General features: G+C 38.7%; 1 protein-coding gene across 3 annotated transcripts in view; it reads right to left on the bottom strand.

Annotated features, from left to right (window-relative positions):
* mlh1 (mutL homolog 1, colon cancer, nonpolyposis type 2 (E. coli)) overlaps positions 1–20,743 on the bottom strand; it is a 32,070-nt gene extending 11,327 nt beyond the window's left edge. Inside the window, exons 1-8 of one of the 3 annotated variants that reach the window (XM_053620687.1) lie at positions 20,326–20,743; positions 20,059–20,149; positions 14,360–14,458; positions 14,025–14,098; positions 6,244–6,316; positions 1,031–1,122; positions 896–938; positions 703–791 (exon numbers count right to left, since the gene is read on the bottom strand). In XM_053620687.1, the coding sequence (XP_053476662.1) occupies positions 703–791; positions 896–938; positions 1,031–1,122; positions 6,244–6,316; positions 14,025–14,098; positions 14,360–14,458; positions 20,059–20,149; positions 20,326–20,432 (668 nt within the window). In that variant the 5' untranslated portion in view covers positions 20,433–20,743. Of the gene's footprint in view, positions 1–702; positions 792–895; positions 939–1,030; positions 1,123–6,243; positions 6,317–14,024; positions 14,099–14,359; positions 14,459–20,058; positions 20,150–20,294 lie in introns of all 3 variants that reach the window. The other 2 variants (XM_053620690.1, XM_053620689.1) reach the window with 2 other exon arrangements.
* Between the last annotated feature and the right edge of the window lie 1,003 nt (positions 20,744–21,746).

A 21,746-nucleotide genomic window follows, 5' to 3' on the forward strand; every position in this document is an offset into this window, starting at 1 on the left:
GCAGGGTTCAAGTTTGACTTTTACAAATCTAACAAATGCGTTTCCTCAGAGTATATCACTAAACTGGTATGTGATGTGTTTTAAGTACATGTAAATGTGTTTCTAGACTTTCAATTCCACTTTTCATTTAAATTTTCAAGATATCATCACATTATTCTTGTGTGTTTTGGTGATTTGAAAGAATCCATTTTTTTCTATTTTCTTCCACTCCTGGAAATTAGCTCCACCCTGCATGGAGGAAAAGGCATATCAATAGGTGTCAATGTAACACAGGACTGCACAGCTCAACAGTCACCTTGCTTGGTACAATGCATACCATTAGAATTTTGTGTCAAAATTGTTTGAGTCGGGAGCTGCAGTTGCTTTTCATAAACTGCACAAGCTCAGAGTCAACTCAGATGTCAGCAGCTATTCTGGAGCCAATTTCAAGAAGAAAGAACAACACTGTTTCTTTTTATCCAAAGATCTTAATTTGTGTGAAAATGTGGAGGGCTCTAAATATAACAAATTATTTTACATAAAACGGCATGACTGTCTAAAATATGCATCATACTATACCAAGCAGAGATTAGTAATGTGGTCATAACCATTTGGTTTAAACAATGCCATTTTCACTGTCAGTACCAGCACTCAGACATGAGCAAACATGATAATAAAAAGACCATAGGTTAAATAATTAAATTGCTTTTACTATTTTAATACCTGCTTAGTGCTACTCCAAACAACACACGAATGTTGTCCAAAACTGAGGCATTGGCAAAAGTCTTCACATCAGCCACCATCTCTCCTTGCTGAAACAATACAAGAGACTTTTTTTTACTACTCAACAATTTAAATATACAACAATGAATAGTCTCAACAAAGGACGTGTGTTTTTTTTGTTTTCTTTTGTTACCTTTTTGACAGTAAAGCTTTTCCCAGAATTATGAATGGCATATCTGTGAGGAATTAAATTATAAAGTTTACAGATAGATTTTATATAACATTTTGTTGAACCAATTTTTGAAATAATACATCAAAATGGACAGACCTACTCACTACTTCCACAATCCTGGAATATTCATCACTGGGGCTTTTGAGGGCTTTCCTTCGGGTTTGTACATTATAGAACAGGTCTTCTACCTATGCACAGTACAAATTATTGTTCATATACTTATAGTCAACAGACATCCTGCAAATAAACAGAATAAAAATCATAGCTGGTCACATTATTAAAGTACATTTAAATGCAAAGCACGGTGACCCTAGAGGATTTACAAAACCAAAACCTTATTTAAACTACCATAACATTAAACGTTGTGAAATGTCTTTTGCTTTGTCTTAATGTGGGGGGGAAAAACACTACCTCTGTTAAATCTCTCATCATATAAAAACAACGAGGCTACTTCTATGCAGCTCTAAAAGTACTATTCAAACAGGATTCTATGTTTTCTAAAATTTGCATAACACTTTCTTCATCCATTGACCTCCTCTGCCCTCTACCTTCCAACTAAGGAAATCTTCTCACACTGCTTCTTTGCTGTTGGAGGTGTTATGCAGAAATTGGAGAGAATTAAGTGCAGCTGAGAGAAAGTGGAAGAAATCACAACTTTGTACTGATTTCCTCTCAAACTATTCTCTTCTGTCAGAGTTCTCATTAGATGTGAGAACTGACAAAACATCCTTCTACAAGAGAAAGCTGGAAGCATCTGCACCTCCAAAACATTTTTTCCCCACACTTCTCAACCCTCCACCTCCTCCCTGACAGCTGATGACACTGCCATATTCTTTAATGAAACGATTAGTAACCTACCTCTACTTCTCTACACTACACATTCAGTCTTCCCCTCTTCTTTCATGAACACATTTTCCCCTCTTTCTTCAGAAGAGATCCTTGCAGATTATCTTGTCGAGCAACCCCACCTCCTGCCCACTGGATCATTCATCTCTTCCATCATAATGACTCCATAACACCTGGTCATGTACAAAAGACTTCAGGCTTATGCCCAAAACTCATTCTTGATATCAGCCAGTGTCACTTCACTCTTTTTGTTCCAAAATTCTTGAATCTTATCCATAATGACCTCCAAGATCACAACCAGTCTGTATTTAAAGCAGCAGCTGTCAGCAGTTTCATGCCACTAGATCAGCCAACTCTCATCAGTCCACATCCTTCTCAACCTCTCAGAAGCCTTCAACACGGTCAATCACAAGACTCTTTTTCCTCAGGAGTCTTGAAATTCATGGCACAGCATTGTTGTGGGCTGTTTCTTACCCCGAGAGACATTCTTCTGTTCTCCCGCTTCACTAGTGTTAATATTAGGTGTTTAGTCATGCCGAAGTGTCCTTGGGCAAGACACTGAACCCCAAGTTGCTCCTGATGGCAAGTTAGCACCTTGCATGGCAGCTCTGCTACCATTGGTGTGTGAGTGTGTGTGAATGGGTGAATGAGACACAGTGTAAAGCGCTTTGGATAAAAGCGCTATATAAGTGCGCCATTTTACATGAAAGGTCAATAAACATCATTCATGAATTATGTGTGGCACAAACACTGTTCATTCATCCTTATCTTCCATCACGACCCTCTGACCTCTCACTCCTAACTTTTTTTTTTTTAATCAGGTGGTCCAAAGTAATTTAATATAGTTTTTTTTTTTCCATCCTGCCCAACTGACTCTCTCCCCTTAAAATTATTCTTTCTCATCCTTGCCTTTTTTTGACAGTTTTTTAATTTTTGGCTCCGTTAAGACTTTGTAAATTACCTGAGGTGGTCTGATCGGTCCTGTGAGGACACGTGCTGATAGAGAAGCATTGGCTGCAGCCTGTAGATATTATGACCAATCATGAAAGTCAACATTGCGCAACCACACGCAGAATATCCCCAGTACACTTGTGTAGAACTCGCAATTATGTGCAGACGTGCTTTCGTTTCTCAATCAATCTATAATATTTTGTCTCCTGTTTTTTGTCGACAAAAATAAAGAGGGATTTTGGTGAAGTTTTTTATATTTTTTTTAAATACATTGTAGTTTTTTCAATAATGCATGTTGATATAGTCACTTATTATATAGCCATGTTGATATAGTCAGTTATTGTTTAATTATGTCGGTGTCATCTCATCACTGCCTTGTCTTATTCATGGAAAAAATGGTTGTTCAACATTTTTTGTCAGTTTTCATTAATGAAATTAACATTATTCTATACCCACTCTCTCAGTGAGGTCACATCACATGGGTTTTGGGATGACACTCATGTCATCCTCTTTTTTTCCTCCCTCAGACACTCCTGTAAGGATATTAGCTCATCATGGATGGCAGCTCATCAACTGAAACAAAATCCCAGCAAGACTGAGCTGCTGTACATCCCTGCAGATGCATCCTCATGTCAAGATCTTGTAATCTCCCTGGGCAACTCAGATTTCACAATCTGTCACCGCATGCAAATTTGGGGTAGTCCTGGACAACCAACTATTCATCTTGCCTCTGTGGCGACGGGCCGGCAGCCGGCGCACAAGAGAAAGATCGCTCCTCCCACTACTGCCGCAGTGGTGCTGAAGAGACAGCTCCGCTTCAGCACCACCAATGTTTTGGATGGCCAGAGAGCACGTGGCGGTGGGGCGAGGCCGCAGACACACACACGGCCGGTGAATGGCACACGGCCCGGAAGAATTCCACCATCCAGCAGGCGAGAGTATAAAAGGTTGATGTTCCACTCGCAAAGGCAGAGAAGGCTCTCAGTACATGTGCGCATGTCTCTATGTGTGTTCGCAGATGCTTATCAACGAGTGCATGCCTACTAATCCCTATTGTGTGCATTTTGTTTTCAGACGACTCTGACACGAGCGAAGACTCCGCCCCCTGGCTGCAACCGCGGCATTGCCTGACAGCCGAATGGAGCCCCCGTCACTCGGGAAAACCCCAGCGCTACTCCGGTAACCCCGCAGACGACCGAGACCCTCACCGCACACACACACACGCGCACGTACACCCCCCTTCATAAACGGTCTTGAATAAAGATTCTCCACGGGCAACAATAAAACAGCCTCCTGTGTGTCTGTGCTCCACCCACCGCTGGCGAAGTTCCCTACACCTTACATGGCTAATCTGACTCGGTCATATAAGTCTCTCCATCTCAACATCAGACAGATCCGGCCAGTTCTAGGCACAGAGACCTCTCAGTTGCTTGTTAGTCCCTGGTCATTTCAGGACTGGACTACTGCAACTTGCTCGTGGCAGGTCTGCAACTATGTGCCATCCGACCCCCACAAGTGATTCAAAAATGCAAGTGCACAACTTGTTTTCAGCCTCACAACATTCTCCCAGATCAACCCCATTGCGTTGCGCTCCATTCTCTGGCTTCTTGTAGCTGCTCACATCAGACTTAAAACATTGATACGTGCCTTCAAAGCCAAAAACAGAACACTGCCCACCTAGCTAAAAACAATTATCACATCCCACTCTGCTCGACTGGACCCAACATTTCTCAAAGTACAAAAAGTACAAAGAAGATATGAATCTTCTTTATTCTGGCACCCAGGTGGTGGAATGAACTACCCCCCACTCATACAGCTGTGTCACTGGCTGTCTAAGACTAAATACTGTCTTTACAAAGCACTTGAATTTAGTGTTTTGCTAATCTATTATTTAAAAACATCCTTGTCTTGCATTCCTCTTAGTGCTTGAGCCAGTCAACTAGTGAACTAGCACCAAAAACATGCTTTTGATAGACTACAAAGCATTTCTGTAAGTTGGTCTGGTTAAGGGCATCTGCTAAATACTGTAAATGTAAATATCATTAGTACAAAGACAGTTTTCAGCTATATTTGCACTTGATCTAGGACTAAAATCCCAAAGATTCCCACAGGGTTCGTACAGATGCTTCATAATGAAATTCCAGGACTTTCAAGGACTTTTCAAGCACTTTGTTTTTTGTTTTCAAGGACTATACAAGAGATGTCTTTCAAAAAATATTCTTTATTTCTTCCATTTAAATTCCAAAATAAAAAAAAACAATAAAATAAATAAATATACACCACCACCAACAACGGTTATTATTTTTATTCTTCTTGTTATTATTATAAATAATAATAAAACAAATTTTTTAATATGGTGCCTTTTGCAGCCATGCTAAATTTGTATTTAGGGTGTCCCAAAAGTCTCCATACAGATCGTAAATGAATTTATTTTTAGCAAAATGTCTACCAAAATTTTTCATACCTGGTTAATTTTTTTTCAGATACCCTTTCAAAATATAGAAGCATGTATTGAAATCATTCTCATGGTTGAATCTGGAAACGGTTGCGATGGACTTTAACAATCAACATGTCAAGCACATCACACACAACACTGTTGCCAAACTGGGAACGACAACTCCATGTGTTTACAAAGAAATGGAAATCATGTAGAACAGGGGTTCCCAAACTTTTCCAGGGCAAGCCCCCCCCCCCAAATGGGATAAACATTTGACCGAGGCCCCCCTTTTGCAAGATGTCTTTAAAACACATAAAAAATACAGACTTCTGAATATATACCCCTTTTTTATATTAATAATTACATCTCACATCTTTACATTACATTAGGAATTGATTGTGTGTGTGGGGTTGTCAGAGTGAGAATTTATTTTTCACACAAATTGTTGAGGCCCCCCGGGCAGCCCATTAAGGCCGCCGAATTCCCAATAAAGCGGTTCTAATTTACATATTTTTCTGTTTCTGTTGTCAGAGAATGGAACGAGTAAGAAATAGTGAATGAAACACGGCCCATTAAGAATACATGTTAACCAGCAATCACTTCCAAGCCATTTCCAAGCAGTTGCTCTGTACTGCTAAAATCCTGATTTTTTTAAGACCATCTGACAGTCACTATACACATAAATTGTGTCGCTAAAGGGGTCTAAAAAGTGTGCTGGTGCTGTCAGTCAAAATGAGTGAGTGAATAGCAGGAGGAGAGGAGCGGGAGGAGCTGCAGTGGGCGTCATATTTTAAGTGAACAGATTGTATGTGTTCCATCAAAAATAAACACAATAGTTATTTCGTGATTACGTATTTATTTACTTTTTATAATTCAAGCACTTTTTAAGCACAACTAGATTTAAAAATGGCTATTTTCAAGGTTTTCCAATACTTCTATTTCAAAAAGCCAAATTCCTGTATATCAAGTTCCTTGTACGAACCCTATTCCCACCTTCCCACATAAAACTAATTCAGTCAAAATAGCGTCAAAATGCATCTCATTTATCATTACTGGAAGAAATGTAGTGACTTACTGAGATCAATGTCCCTTGGTTTCCAGCACAAGGTTTTGCTGGGGCTTTCAGTTTTCCATCACAGTAGCTTGCTCTGTGCATAAAAAAAGCAATGAGAATTTGATGACTTGTGTTATTAAATCAACAACATTAAATCAACTGACTAGGATGATATAGGTTCCATACCATCACATTAAAATGTGCTAATGTACAGATCATTCAGTTCACAAAATTAAACAATTTCTGTTGTATGCGTTTATATTGCATAATTATACTTGAGGCATGAGAATGAAAAAATTCTACAGTTTTTGTTTAATGTGACTGGTCATATTAACCAGGACACTTGGCATGAAAACGACTTATCGGACATTTTCAATTAGGATAAACAAATTAATTATTTTATCGCTGCAGTTCTGGTATAAGATTAGTCAGGACACTGGTGGCTTTCTGTGTGTCCAGTTTCATGACTGTGTGCTTAACTGCTGGTGAGCAGGAGGATGGGAAAATGGTGGAGTTTGAGCCCCCTGCTGGGCAAACAATTCACACCTCTCCACAAAAACATTGAGACAGAGATAAATCGGAGAGCACGACTAAAGCTTTTTTGATAGTAAAACACCTTATACAACTGCCACAATAAAATTATAACATTTAAACCCAAGATTGCATTTGTATAAATGTTTACTACCTTACATTACCTACATAGATGAAAATCAAGTTCGCTCGCGGTTTTATAAATCATGCACATTTCCATTGGTATATAGTCCATCAGCTTTATTGAAGAAAACAAATGCAAAGTTCCTCATTTAGTCAAAAATGTCCTCTTCAAAATACATTGCGTTTTGGTATCCGACCCCTCTGGGATTTAGTAATTAGCCATAAACTGAACTGAGACACATTCTAAAAAAACTAATCTGCTTTGGCTATGCCGAACAACCCACCTCCTAAATTTTAATCGGGCACTGTAACTTGATTGACACCCACATGGACCAATTGTAGACACTTCTAGCTTTCAAACACTACCTCACTTGCTAAGATTGACCATTCAAAGACAGAGTTATAGCAATGCGTAAACGTCGGCACTCGCCATCTTACGCGCCACTTATTGGTCTTGAGCTGTCTATATGCTGGCAGTCAGCACGGACAGACGAATCAGCTTGTAGGACCAGACGGGTTTGTTATGCAACCATGAAAATGCAAAAAAGTTATGCAAAGAAGAAAATGCTCCTGATCCTCCACACACTTCTTCCGAGGCCTTCTCCCCAGCACTCACCTGGAGCTTTCCATAGCAACAACTACCCCTCCCCCAGCCAGACCTGTCAGAAGACAGAGAAGAGGCAGCACTTATAGGTCACCTATTTCTACCATTAAGTGAGCTAGTGCACCTGCACTTGCAACACAACTGGAACAGGACAGGTGGCACAATATTGACGAAGCTTATGTGCCTCCCATACAACATCCCTTTTCTCCTTCCCGCACTCCTGGGGTACAGCTTGATGGGCCTCAGCCACATACCCCTCTTGAGCTGTTACAGTTATTTTTTCATAAAGCTGCAATCAAGAGTCTCTGCAACAACACAAAACTGTATGCAGAGTACAAGCAACAGAAGGGCATGAAGACACCATGGAGTCCAATATCTAGCCTGGAAATGCACAAATTCCTGGGCCTGGTTATTTATGGTGGTCTAATTAGGCCAACAAGAGTTGGAGATTTATGGAGAAAGGATAGGCTCCACAATTTCCCATTCCCCACCTCGGTTATGTCAGGCTGCAGATTTGAAGCAATATTCTGGAACCTGCATATGAGCAATGTCAAAGATGACGAGCATAATGACCGGCTGAAAGGCTCCACTGGACACGATCGTCTCTTTCCCTAATGGAGCAGTTCTTAGTGGCATGCAGGGCATATTACCAGCCTCAACAGAAACTGGCCATTGATGAAAGGATGGTAGCCACAAAGCCTTCTATTGGCCTGAAACAATACATGAAGGTAAAACTCACAAAGTGGGGTTTAAAATTGTTTGTCCTAGCCGATTCGAGGAATGGCTACACCTCGAATTTCAGCATCTACCAGGGAAGAGGTCAGTCCCATTCTGGAAAGGGCCTGAGCTACGATGCTGTTATGGACCTGGTGACATCCTCCTCACTTGGCACAGGGTACCATATATATGTAGACAATTTTTACACTAGTACCACTCTCTTTCAGGATTTTCACAGGAACCGGTATGGGGCTTGTGGTACCATCCGGGAAAACAGAATGGGTTTTCCAAAGACAAAAATCAATGTTCTTCCTAAGAAAGCCACCAGGGGGGGACATTAGATGGTACAGAAAAGGCCCACTCCTGTATGCCAAATGGATGGACGCACGCGAGGTCACAATCTGTTCAACAGTCCACAAGGCATATAGTTGAGACACAGTTCAGCATCGGGTCAAGTCACCAAATGACACTTGGTCTTCACAAGCCATCCCTGTTCCTGAAGCAGTGAAGGTGTATAATAAGTACATGGGGGGAGTTGACCTCTCTGATGCTCTCAAACACTTTACTGTGTCAAAAAAAGACAATGAAGTGGTACAGGAAACTGTTTCTGCATTTTATTGATATAGCTGTGGAAAACAGTTATATTATTCATAAAGAGCAAATGCAAGATAGACAGCTGAAACCTCTCACGCAGAAGAAATTTAGAGAGGTCCTGTACGAGCAGCTTGTGGATTTTGGGAGTGCTGAAGCCACAAGTTTGGATGGAGCCCCTGAGCCAGTGGAGGCTGCAGCTGTTGGCAAAATGTTTCAGGTGGCAGAGAGCAGGCCATGCTACCTAGTAACCATCGTGGATGCCTTTGCCTCTGCTAAGAAAGACAAAGCCTCAGCTGGGAGGAGACACTGTGTACTCTGCCTTCAAAGGAAGAAGTACAGCAAAACAATTTAGAAGTGCCGGTCTTGTGATGTCACTCTCTGCATTATACCGGACTGTCTTTGTTTCACCGAGTGGCATGATCTCAAGGTCAGCCAAGTTCTGTGAGCTCAATCGTTCAGAGCGATTTTCAAACAGTCTTTTTTTTTACTTGTTCAAAATGTTTTGTACTTCTTTTCATGTTCTCCATTTCTAGTTCCAATTTTACACTTTTTCTGCTTATTTAAATAGTTTTTTTGCCTCCTACCATCCAACCCCACATACATGTCATAGGAGGTGGAAAAAGCACCTTCTGCATGCCTATATGTAACTTGAATATTATGTGACAGTGCTGGCTAATTTTTTTATTTTTAATAAACGTTATATTTTATGAGTATGTTTCAGACTTTTTGTGTGTGTGAAATTACACACTGTGTAACAGACTTCATGCTACTGCCATTTGTTTTCATATTGTGCCATTTGAAGAGGTTATTTTGTGCCTTGTTTTTTTAGAAATGTTTGCTATTTCTAGAAGTCTGCAATTTTTAAAGGCTTTGTACCATTTGGATACGTTTGGTGCCATTTGGAGAGGTTATTTTGTGCCTTTTTAAAAAATAATGTTTGCTATTTCTAGAAGTCTACAATTTATAAAGGCTTTGTGCCATTTTTATAAGCTTTGTGCCATTTAGAGAGGTTTTATGTCATTTAGAGAGGTTTTGTGCCATTTGGAAACGTTTGGTCCCATTTGGAGAGGTTTTTTTTTGTGCTTTTTTTTTTAAAAAAAAAAAAGTTTGCCATTTCTAGAAGTCTGCAATTTTTAAAGGCTTTGTGCCATTTTTATAAGCTTTGTGCCATTTAGAGAGGTTTTATGTCATTTGGAGAGGTTTGGTGCTATTTGGAGAGGTTTTGTGCCATTTTGGAGAGATTTTTTACCTGTGTTTGGATAACCTTACACACAATTTTAGAGGTTAGAGAGAACTTCCTCATATTTTGGGTGTTCATGGACAAGTTATTGGGGCATCTTTGAGACCAGGAATGGGGTTGATATCAACATTTGCTGTGAAGATATAACATTTTTGTTAAAAAAGTAAACAAAAAAAATGTATAATTTTTTTCCTGAATATATTGCTCCAGGTAGGCTAGGTAAAAAAAAGAAATACTTGAAATAATAATGTTAATTCTTAAATTCTTAAGTGTCTACTTTCATATGAGCCATTAACCACTACTGTGGTGTGTGATATCACAAAACATATCAATGCTGAACACAGGTACCCCCAAAACAGACAAAAATGCTATTTTTTGGCTACTTGGGGAAAGAAGGGTTAAAGGTAAACAAATTTCTCATTTTGTATTTGCAGGGGTTTGCCTTTCTAAGTTGTCAGTTGAGCCTGACAAGTTTCAACTCAACAAATGCAACTTTGGTTGAGTAATGACTCTAGTTAACAACTTATTCTTTCACTCTAGATACAGATAATCGTGCCTTGTGCACATAAAAGCATGAGGTTTGCAGTGAATAGCAAATTGCGTGAGACCTGGCATGGCTTACTTTTCAAATGCACTTTGTATAATATTGCCTACAAAAAACAGTGTATAGGATATGGACAAATTTTGAATATTGCGCTCGTTTTGGGGTTTTCAAAACAGGCAAGGTAACTATCAAACTAAACATTCATTCATCTCATTGTTTTCTGCTATACAATGAAGATATTTGGGTTTGAGATCAAAACGTGAATATTGGGGACGTGACGGTGAGGAAATTTTCCCACCGGTTAATTGACGTGCGACAATACTGGTAATACCGGTATCACCGTGGGAGGTGGGTGTCGATGTGCTTTTTCCCCCCCTCGCTTTTAAATCACTTATGAATACCCGTGTGACTGCACATTTCACTTTCAAATTAGTGGCAATTTGGCGGTGGCAATTGCTTCAATGGTGGGTTCATTATTATTCTTAATGAAAAACACAAAAACAAATCCAAAATATTGCCAAATAGGCACTTTTACACCAAATCTTCTGCCATCGTCTTGTCATTCAGCTCACCTCACTCTCGTCACGTGATAAACGAAATCCGACTCCTGCTGATCTGTGCTGCAACTCTGACTCATTCGGCTCATGCTGAATTGAGCAGATGCGTTCAGTTTGTAATTATAGCGTCCGTTCTCTAACTGAACTAAATGATTTTTATTACAATAAAAAAGCAAAACGACAGTGATGGCGGTGCCGTGGTGGGAAAGTGATGTAATCGGTGTGCGGACAAATAGTGTAACACCAGTAACACTGACTATCACAGCAAGACTATTGGATGCATATGATAAATCACAATTCCAGCTTTTATTTCCTGAGATTTTTAATCAAGGGGTGTTAAACAGATGGCACCAGTTGGTGGAAAACCACCAAATTTTTAGGTAAGTAAAAGTATAGGAACAGATAGTTCTAAGTAAATTAAAGTAAATAATTAATATTTGGTCACATATTCCTTGCTTGCAATAACTGCATCAAACCGACGATCTGCTGGCATCACCAAACTATTGCATTCTTTTTTTGTGATGGTTTTTCCAGGTTTGTTGCACAGCTCCTTTCAGTTATTTGTTTTGGGGGATTTCTCCCTTCAGTCTACTCTTCGGGAGGTGAAATAAATGCTCAATTGTGTTAAGGTCTGATGATTGACTTAGCAAGTCGAAAACCTTCATTCTGCTGCTATCATCATGAGGTGCATCCTCAATAAAGATTACTGAGCCTGAACTAGAAGCAGCCATACAAGCCCAAGCCATGGCACTACCTCAATCGTGCTTGACCGATGAGCTTGTATGTTTTAAATCATAAGCAGATACTTTCTTTCTCCACACTTTGGCCTTTCCATCACTTTGGTAGAGGTTAACCTTGTTTACAGAACTTTTGTGGCTCATTCAAAAAGTGCAACATTCATATATTCTAGATTCATTATACATAAAGTGAAATATTTCAAGCCTTTTCTGTTTTAATCTTGATAGAAATGGAAATCAAAAATCCAGTATCTCAAAATATGAGAATAAAGAATTTATAATATAGAAAATAATCGACCTTCTGAAAAGTATGTTAATTTATGCACTCAATACTTGCTCAGGGATCCTTTTGCACGAATTACTGCATCAGTGTGGTGTGGCATAGAGGCAATCAGCCTGTGGCACTGCTGAGGTGTTATGGAAGCCCAGGTTGCTTTGATAGCGGCCTTCAGCTCGTCTGTATTGTTGGGTCTGATGTGTCTCATAGGTTCTCTATGGGGTTCAGGTCAAGTGAGTAGGCAGGCCAATCAAGCACAGTAATACCGTGGTCAGCAAACCAGTTAATAGAAGTTTTGGCACTGTGGGCAGGTGCCAAGTCCTGCTGGAAAAGGAAATCAGCCTCTCCATAAAGCTTATCAGCAGACAGAAGCACAAAGTGGTCTAGAATCTCCTGGTAGACAGCTGCATTGACTCTCGACTTGAGAAAATGTGGACAAACACCAGCAGATGACATGGCACCCCAAATCATCACTGAAAACTTCACACTGGACATCAAGCAACTTGGATTCTGTGCCTCTCCAGTCTTCCTCCAGACTCTCGGACCTTGATTTCCAAATGAAATGAAAAATTTACTTTAATCTGAAAAGAGGACTTTGGACCACTGAGCAATGGTGTTTTTAGTAAAAATGTGTTTTGAGTTAATTAGCTGATTAGAGCTCTTCACAGGTCGACATTGCTGTATTATAAATTCTTTATTCTGATATTTTTGAGATACTGGATTTTTCCAGTATCTCATTTACATGAGCTGTAAGCCGTAATAATCAGGATTAAAACAAACAAAAAAAGGCTTGAAATATTTCACTTTATGTGTGATGAATCTAGAATATATGGAAGTTCCACTATATGAATTAAATTACAGAAAAAAAAACTTTTCCATGATTTTTTTTTTTTTTTTAGATGCACCTGTAGCGCGAAAAGAAAAGTATTGGACTTGCAGTTCCAATACTTTCATAGGGGACTGTACATATAATATTGTTGCACATATCAAAATCACAAACCTTTGGCAGACTGGTGTTCTGGAGCACACAGGTGTGTGTTTACATCATGCCAAGCAGAAAAGACATCAGCCTTGACTTCAGAGAAGCAATTATTGCTGCTTATCCAGTTCATCAAAAAAGAGCACTTTCCATCACCAGCTAAGTTAACAGATTGTTAGCTACCCAATCTGGCCACCGTGTCACTATACACATACTTATGTCATTAACCAAAGTAAATGTAGGGCTGCAGTGAAGAAGAGTCAGTCTTGTTTCACTTTGGAAAAGCAAGTGCGTATGGCTTAAAGTTGAGTATTGTTTTGATTTATTTTTCAATGACCAACAGCAGCTAATAAAGTGTAATACTGGGTATGGGCTGTTATTTTCACTGACCAAAGGTTGGCTGTTGATATTTTTTCTCATCTAGCTAACTTTTGCTGCTGTGTGCTGATAGCAGTGAACTTTCATTTTGAGTTTTGTTTTATGTTTTATCAGGATACCTTGTTGTAGACAAATGCTGTAATACCTCTTTTTGACATTTTCACAGAGCACAATCTGCAGCCTGCTTTGTTTGATCGCCATCATTAATGGTGACACAAACAGATCATTGTCATTTTGTGTAGTGTATACATTACGAAGTGTACTGAAAAGTTAATAGCTGATAGCTCATCGATCTAGCTGTTGACATACTATGAGCTTGCCCCACATGCAGCACAGGTCACTATGGTGATGCCTAGTTAAAAGATCACCTCTGTGAGACTGAAAATGCAAGGTCAGACAAAACTAAGTTCAAAGATAACCAATTAATCTTGTATCATAAGACAGACCCCAGGTTTAAAATACTGTATCTGCCCTGGGAAAATGAATAAAATAAAATGTACTACACATGAAGTTGCACTCACCGATAGGCACATTTTCCATCGGCTGTTTTTGTGGTAATTGTAACATGGGCCACATGACTTATGCTGGCAAGTGCCTGCCATAAAAATGAAAGCCTTAATTAGCTTCTTTCAATGTAGCAAAAAAAATTCTCTCTTAACAAAACAGAAAGAAAGAACAAAAAAAAAAAACATAGCATAAAAAATTAGACAAGTCATTTGACAACTGCTTTGGAACTTCACTGTATTTAAACTTCCTGTAAATGTTAAGTTTTACTAATCAGGTACTTTCACTGTAATACATAAATGCAAAACTAGTCAGATGCCAACACTAATAGAAACCCCTGATATCATCATACCTCTCCTCTGAAACCATACGTTGAAATAGATGCAAGATCCTCAAAAGTCTGAAGCTTGCTTGTTGTAAACCGCTCACAAACAATTTCCAGGTCTTCTTTCTGCCAAACACAGAGTGGAAGAGGGAAAAAGTAACTCTATTTTATAAGTCAAGACAACAACTTAAAAAAAAGCAAACCAACAGAAAAAATAGCTTGAAATAAAGTATTGTGACTAATGCAATCAGGGATATCTGGAGAAAAAAAAAAAAAAAAGGTATTATGCCATCTCTAGTGGGTATACAAGTATACCCAGTCAGTCAGCGACGTTTACATGCACATCAATATTCCAATAATAATTGTAATTTGACAATATTGTATTCTTTACAATACATGTATAATGTGTTAATTATTATATTGTAAATAATGTGTTGCATGTAAACACCAAATTCGCATGCTCGGTGCCCAAGGAATTGTGGGTGCTAACAGCTGTAGGCCAGGTATTTTGGAATGAAAGCTCAGGAATATTCCAGTGCCTGTACATATATACAGTAAACATCATATTCAGAATATGGCTGCAACCTGAATATACACCTTAAATAGAATTTGATGTGCATGTATATGTTTGTTTGGTCTAACTAGGTATCATTAGCCTGACGTTTAGCCATTAGCCTAATGTTTCATATCATTCTGTATCGATAATTATTGATAAATTTGAATCTTTTTTAAAAGGCCAGTAGAAAAAAAGGTTTGAATTTAACCACTGTATTTTTTATTTATCCACTTTATTAAGGCAAACAACAAATAATTTTAGTTTTAACAGTCAAAAACAAAATAGAATTTAAACAAATATCTTCTCTTATATCTCATATGAAGATTAAATAAACAAGTGTTAAAGAAACTCTTGAACTTAATAAATAAAATATTACAAAATGTGTGCAATGTAAAACTGTAAACATAGAACAATCAAGGCAAACCTTAAGGGAGATCAACATCGCATTACAGTGCAGAATGTGACTCCTGGCGCTCTGCTTTGTGCTCAGCCTGTTCGCATAGTTAGCCTAGCATCGTATAAAACTTCCACTCTAACATTTACTTCCAGATAACACTGTACTCAGCAGCTGGCAGAGGACATATAAATTGAGGTTTGTGTCCAGCGTGCACATAACGGTCGTACCTGCTGAGTGGATAGACAGCTGCGAGTTTTCCTGAGGTAAATACTTTCTACTTAACACATTTTAAACAAATCTCTTTTATAAGTCACATTTTAAAATGTAACCCACTACCAATATCAATTAAATATAGCTAAATATATAAAGAAAGTAAACAATAAAATCGATTTATAGGCTATTACTAACAGGGCAGCCTGACGGAACTGTTCGTTTTCCTCAAAAACTGCCGCTTTCATATAAAATGTGTTTTTGTACTTTTTTTTAAATTACTTTTCATAACTTATGATTTTGATCAAACTATATAACAGACAGGTATGGAACCTGAATGATCAAAAATGTTTCTGACTATAACTACTTTGAACAAGAGAACTAGGCTGTAATAATGTGTACTATTTTACATAAAACATGTTGCATGCCATTCGTCTTGCATTCTACATACAAACATTCGCATAAGAATGATGTAAATTGGGACGAAGGGCACATGTCGTTAGCCATGACATTGTTAAATCAATCAGTGGGACACCTGTGCTTGCTTCTTTTTACAATCACGTCTATGTCAACTGCTGTGCGATCACCAGGATGTACTGCTCCGGCTCTCAGCCACTCACTGAACAGAGCAGATGCAGAGAGGTGTGAGTGCAGCAGGAAAGCAAGGCCTCACGCTTGCAGGACAGTACTGGCAACATTTGGTAAGTTGCTAAGGTTTGTCCAAAAAGTCGCTAGATTTGTCGTTAGGTGCTAGTTTTGCAAAAAAAAAAAAGAAGAAGTTACTAACGGGGTCTGAAAAGTGGCTAAGTTGGCAACTCTGGTCTGTACTGACAGCTAGATAAAAGGCAGGCTAAGCTCCACCTCTCCCCAGTGATTAACATCTTGTAATGCATAACAATTTATTATTTGAACAATAAAACAACTGCCTACATTTCTGCCTACTTGGCATCCATTTGTTATCTTGTGATTGTTTTATAGTCTCATGTGGGATAGGCCACTGCATAACATGACAGTCAGTGGTTTACCAGTATGGAGGCCAGCAAAGGCCAACTGGGATGTTTTGTTCATGCATTTTTTTTTTGCCATATTTTCTTGATCTCTGCTTTGATTTCAGTTCTCTATTTTTGTGTAATGTTGTATCACGATAAATAAATAAATAAAATGGATGTAATTGATAGTGACAGTAAATAAAAACGTATACTGATGTACATGGACTCAAGTCACTTATTTGGAATTTATTAAATTCAACAGCATTCATGTAAAATATTCAAAATAAAGATTGTCAAATAAATCATGTAAAAAATAAATCATTATCGATTAGTTGGTCTGCGCGTGGCACGGGGGAGATTTACTCATTACATTACTTCTGTTCCAAAAACAGAGAGTAAATACTAAAAGTTGTGTCCCAAATGAAGTACTGTACACTTACACTGTGCACTCTACACTACCTTCTAGTGTGTGAATTTTAGAAAGGTAATATCATCTCAAATATAACACTAACAGGTTTTTTTTACTAACCGGAAGTATAAGCCGCTTCCTAGGCAACTGCGCATGACGTCATCCGCACACTAGCATTAACAGACACCCAAAATTACCGATAATGACTTTCTTCAATTTATTTTCGGTCAGCGTTACCTTTTATTCCCAACATGACCTCAGTCACCATCAGACGGGCGAAATAGTCACTTGACTGAGGAAGAAAGTCAGAAAGGCAGGGGAACATTTTATATTAAACACCACGGAGATCAAACAGTGCTGCATGAGCACAAACTTATGTTTATATCCAAAATGCTCCACTGTGTGTAAGGGGCAGGGGAAACTGGTGCAAGCTGCTTAAAAGGTTTAGTTTAATTTAAATTTATTGTCATTACATGCTGTATTTGCGTGCTTGCAGTGTAACTTCTGTCATTTATTATAACGGAAGTGATGTTAGTAACGAGGCCACGTTGCTGATCACGCGCGGTGTAGACGCGCAATAGGAGCGTGAATAAGATCTGTAATGTCTAATTAAAACATTATGATCAAAAGTAAACACACATAAAATAATGTCTAGAGACAGTGAGGAACAGAAACCACAAGGTGCAGTGAAGGAGTTTTTATTATTTATTTATTATTAGTTATTCGGTGCTTTTTGTGCATCCATAAAAAATAATGAATAAATACTTATATATATATATATATATATATATATATATATATATATATATATATAAATTTATTTTATAGTATTTATGCATTATTTTTTATGGATGTACAAACAGTTGTGTAAAGTTTTAGACTAAAGTTTATATTTTTAACACATAGTTTGTGGATTTTATTTTAAATAAACAAAAAAAAAAAAGGGTACTGATAGGCCGCCCCGCCCCATCCGATTAATCGAAAAAATAATCGGCCAACTAATCGATTATGAAAATAATCGTTAGTTGCAGCCCTAATATATAGTTATTCATATATAGTTATAAATGCACAATCAGTTAATTTAATAAACAGTTAATTTAATGAATCAAATGTAGTTCTTTATAGTCTCTTATTGAATATGAAATTCTTGTTATGCTTATCGATAGAGCTGCAACAACTAATTGAAAAAATCAATAATAACCTATTATGAAAATCGTTGTCAACGAATCTCATTATCGATTAGTTGGTTGGCGCACGGCACGGGGGAGATTTACTCATTACGTTACTTCGGTTCCAAAAACACGCTTCGGAGAGTAAATACTGAAGTTATGTCCCAAATGATGTACTATACACTCACACTGTGCACGGACTACGCTAGCATCTAGTGCAGTGGTTTTCAAAGTGGGGGGGCCCCCTTGGGGGCTGCCAGGGGAATTTTACTAAACGAAAGTATAAGCCACTTCCTAGTCGACGGTGCTTGATGTCACACTCACGTAATGCGACACCGCTAGCTTTAGCTTCAGAGTCACCAACACTGACTTTCTTCAGTTTACCTTTTCTGTCAGCATTACATTTTTTTCCCCCAGCAAGACCTCAATCCTCATCAGATGGAGGCGAAATCGTCACGTGACTGAGGAAGAAAGTGTGCAACCTCTAAGTCCTCTAAGGCAGGGGGGCATTTTATATTAAACACCACCAAGAAGATTTATAAACTTTATAAAGCAGAGTTTCTGCAGCACAGAAGCATGACAGTGATGCGGTCGCGAGTTGTTAAAAGGTTTAGTTTAATTTAAGTTTATTGTCATTATATGTTGTATTTGTGCGCTTGCAGTATAATTTCGGTTGTTTATTATAATGGAAGTGATGTGTTAGTAACGAGGCCGCGTTGCTCCTCATGCGCGATGCAGACACGGTGATACAGAGTGTAGCGGTTAGATTAATAGTCATTGTTTACATGGACAGCAATAATCTAATTATTGACCTTATTCTGAATAAGACAATATTCTGATTAAGGTGTTTACATGAGTTGATTTTAGAATATTCATTACATGTTTCCATTTCACATGTTATCAAACATAGATTGATTAGCGGCACACGTCATTACGTCCCCACGCCACGCCGTCCAATGTTCCCTCCAGAATTTCACGTATAAACATTAGGGCTGCACAATTAATCGGATATCGATCGCGATTTTGACTGCCCACGATTAAATGAACATGATCGACTGCTATATTAATGTTTAAAGTTCGTTCTCCGCTAATAGAAAACTCCACTGCAGATTAAATCAAGCGCTTCCTATACTTACAGCCAATCACATAGAGTGGCGTAGGGGTGATGTAATTTTGTAGTGCCAAAACCCAGAAACGGGATAGCGTTTTAGCGCTCGAGCTGCCAGTTTCTCTGCGAGCTCCAGCACTTGTGCGAGGGAAAATCATGACATTAACACGATGCTAAATGGCACTACAGAGGTAGTCGGGGACTTTAAACATCATCACGCCGAACAGGAAAAAACTTTGCAGATAAACTCAGGGCTCTACAGTGCGACCATTTCACTCGCATTTGCGACTGAAAAGTACTTTGTGCGACTGTGAATAAATATTTATTTGCACCAGTGCAAATGATCTACTATATAGCAGGTAAGTAAGTGGTTTCAGACGCAGCTGTGCTCTCTTGTTTGCCATCAAATTGTTGAGCACTGCCGTGTGTGTGTCCTGTAGCAAAATGCGGTGAAAACTCCCACACGACGTTAATAGTGTGATTACAGAGTGTACATGTCTGTAATACACGTCGATAATGCGACTAAAATAGGAGTACTCCACACGTCTTAATTTGATTTGTGTTTACTTTGAATGTGACTTTAATCGGATTAAGGTAATAAAAATTGCTGTTTACCTGGTAGTTTCTTAATCAGAGTATTGTCTTAATCAGTTAATATTGGATTATTGTTGTCCATGTAAACGTAGTTATTGACTCGGATCTTTGAATCTCGTTCAGCAAAATGAACGAATCTTTTTTCGAGTCATTCCGTTCATTTCAGCAGAATATAATTAACCTCTATCTACGCTCTCTCTCTAAGACAACTCGTTGTTCCCGAGTCATTCATGAACGACACACCACTAACGTGCAGGGGTTGAAAATGGAAGCAGGATAATACAGTTGCCTTACCCTAATTCCAGAGCCATTATCCTGAATCTGGATCAGCTTCAGTCCTCCCTCTTTGACAATCACCTGAATGTTGGTGGACTTTGCATCCAGACTGCAACATTAATAATATCCATAAATATATATATCTTGGTTATTTTCTAAAGTTGGGGTGAATTTCCTGCAGTTGCTCAGTTTTATTCCGGGTGCATAGATATAGCTACATTAACGTAATAACAAGACACGCCAAACAAACACACCAAGCTAAGGCTCTCGCACAGTGCATCTCACCAGTTCTCAATCATTTCTTTAATCGCATTAGCAGGTCGTTGAATGACTTCTCCAGCAGCAATGCGGTTCACAACGGTTTCATCCAGCCTCCGGATAACGCCTGCCATAATGCCTTACAGCCAGTCTCGGGATTTCTTTAAAAACTTTACTAAATGTTGTGCTTATTTAGTTCATAATGAACAAGTCGTACTACCTAAAAGGCTATTAGAGAGCGACCAGAATACCTAACAGGCCACAAGAATTATTTTCATACGTCAACTGTGGAACATATGTTAGCGCTGTATGGTTTGCTTTCTTTATAATCGGGAGAAACAACTTTCTACCTAAATGGGTCCTTCTGATTCTTCCAATAAGATTATGGGCGGGTCAAAGAGCCATATGCTGTGTCTGAAACCGCTCACTCGTTCACTATTCCCTATACAGAGAGTGACATTTGAGTCCACTGAAGTGAATGAAAATGGGAGAGTGAATTCGGACGTTGATCATGAGTCAGAGAGCACTGTGTCGCGGATATTATTAGGGCCCGAGCACCTCTGGTGCGAAGCCCTACTGGATCTGCTCCGTTTCTTCTTCCGTTCTCAAATGAATCGTATTTTAGAGGTCCTAAACATACCCGAAAACTCACAAATCTTTGCTGACGCGTCAGAATCGGTGAAAATTTACATCTGATAGGAGTTCCACAATTGAGTGTGGCAAAATGGCTCGATAGCGCCACCTAAAAAATTTCACCTACACGTACGGGATTCGGTAAACCTATGTAACATGCCAATACGTACAAAAACTTCTCTGGAACTCATGCCCTAAACTCAACAGGAAGTCTGCCATTTTGGATTTTTCTCTTAAAATTTTGCTCCATTTTGCCATTTCCAGGCCTCGTACTTTAACGGACTCCTAGAGATTTCATCAGATCGACATCATACTTGGTCATTCTCATATCTAAAGGCATTGATGACGCTAAATTGCGAAGCTTTTGAGTTTTCACTGCACGGCGTGGCCGTCTCACAAGTTTCGATGTTTCGCCATGAAAAAGGAAGTTGTTATAACTCAAACAGACAATGTCCAATCTGCTCCAAACCACGTTTGATAAAAGTCCCGGCGTGAAGACATGCCAATACTCAGTTATAATCATAGCGCCACCTGCTGCCAACAGGGAATTACACGTTTTACGTTGTGATACACTCCTAACACATAAGTGCTATAAAGTGCTAAAAAAATTGGAATGGCATTCCCCTGGCAGAGCAACCCCAACGTGCACCCGAGTGCGAGGGCCCGTTCATGGCTACTTGCAGCTTTAATTATTATTGTAAAACAGTAAAGTTCATTTATCACGTTAATTTTATTAGTTTATAAAGAGAAGAAAAACAACTGCTTGTCATGTTTATTTACGCTTATTTCTTATATTTAATAAACATTTATTTTAA

The sequence above is a fragment of the Ictalurus furcatus genome, chromosome 3 (assembly GCF_023375685.1).
Source record: "Ictalurus furcatus strain D&B chromosome 3, Billie_1.0, whole genome shotgun sequence".
NCBI lineage: Eukaryota > Metazoa > Chordata > Actinopteri > Siluriformes > Ictaluridae > Ictalurus > Ictalurus furcatus.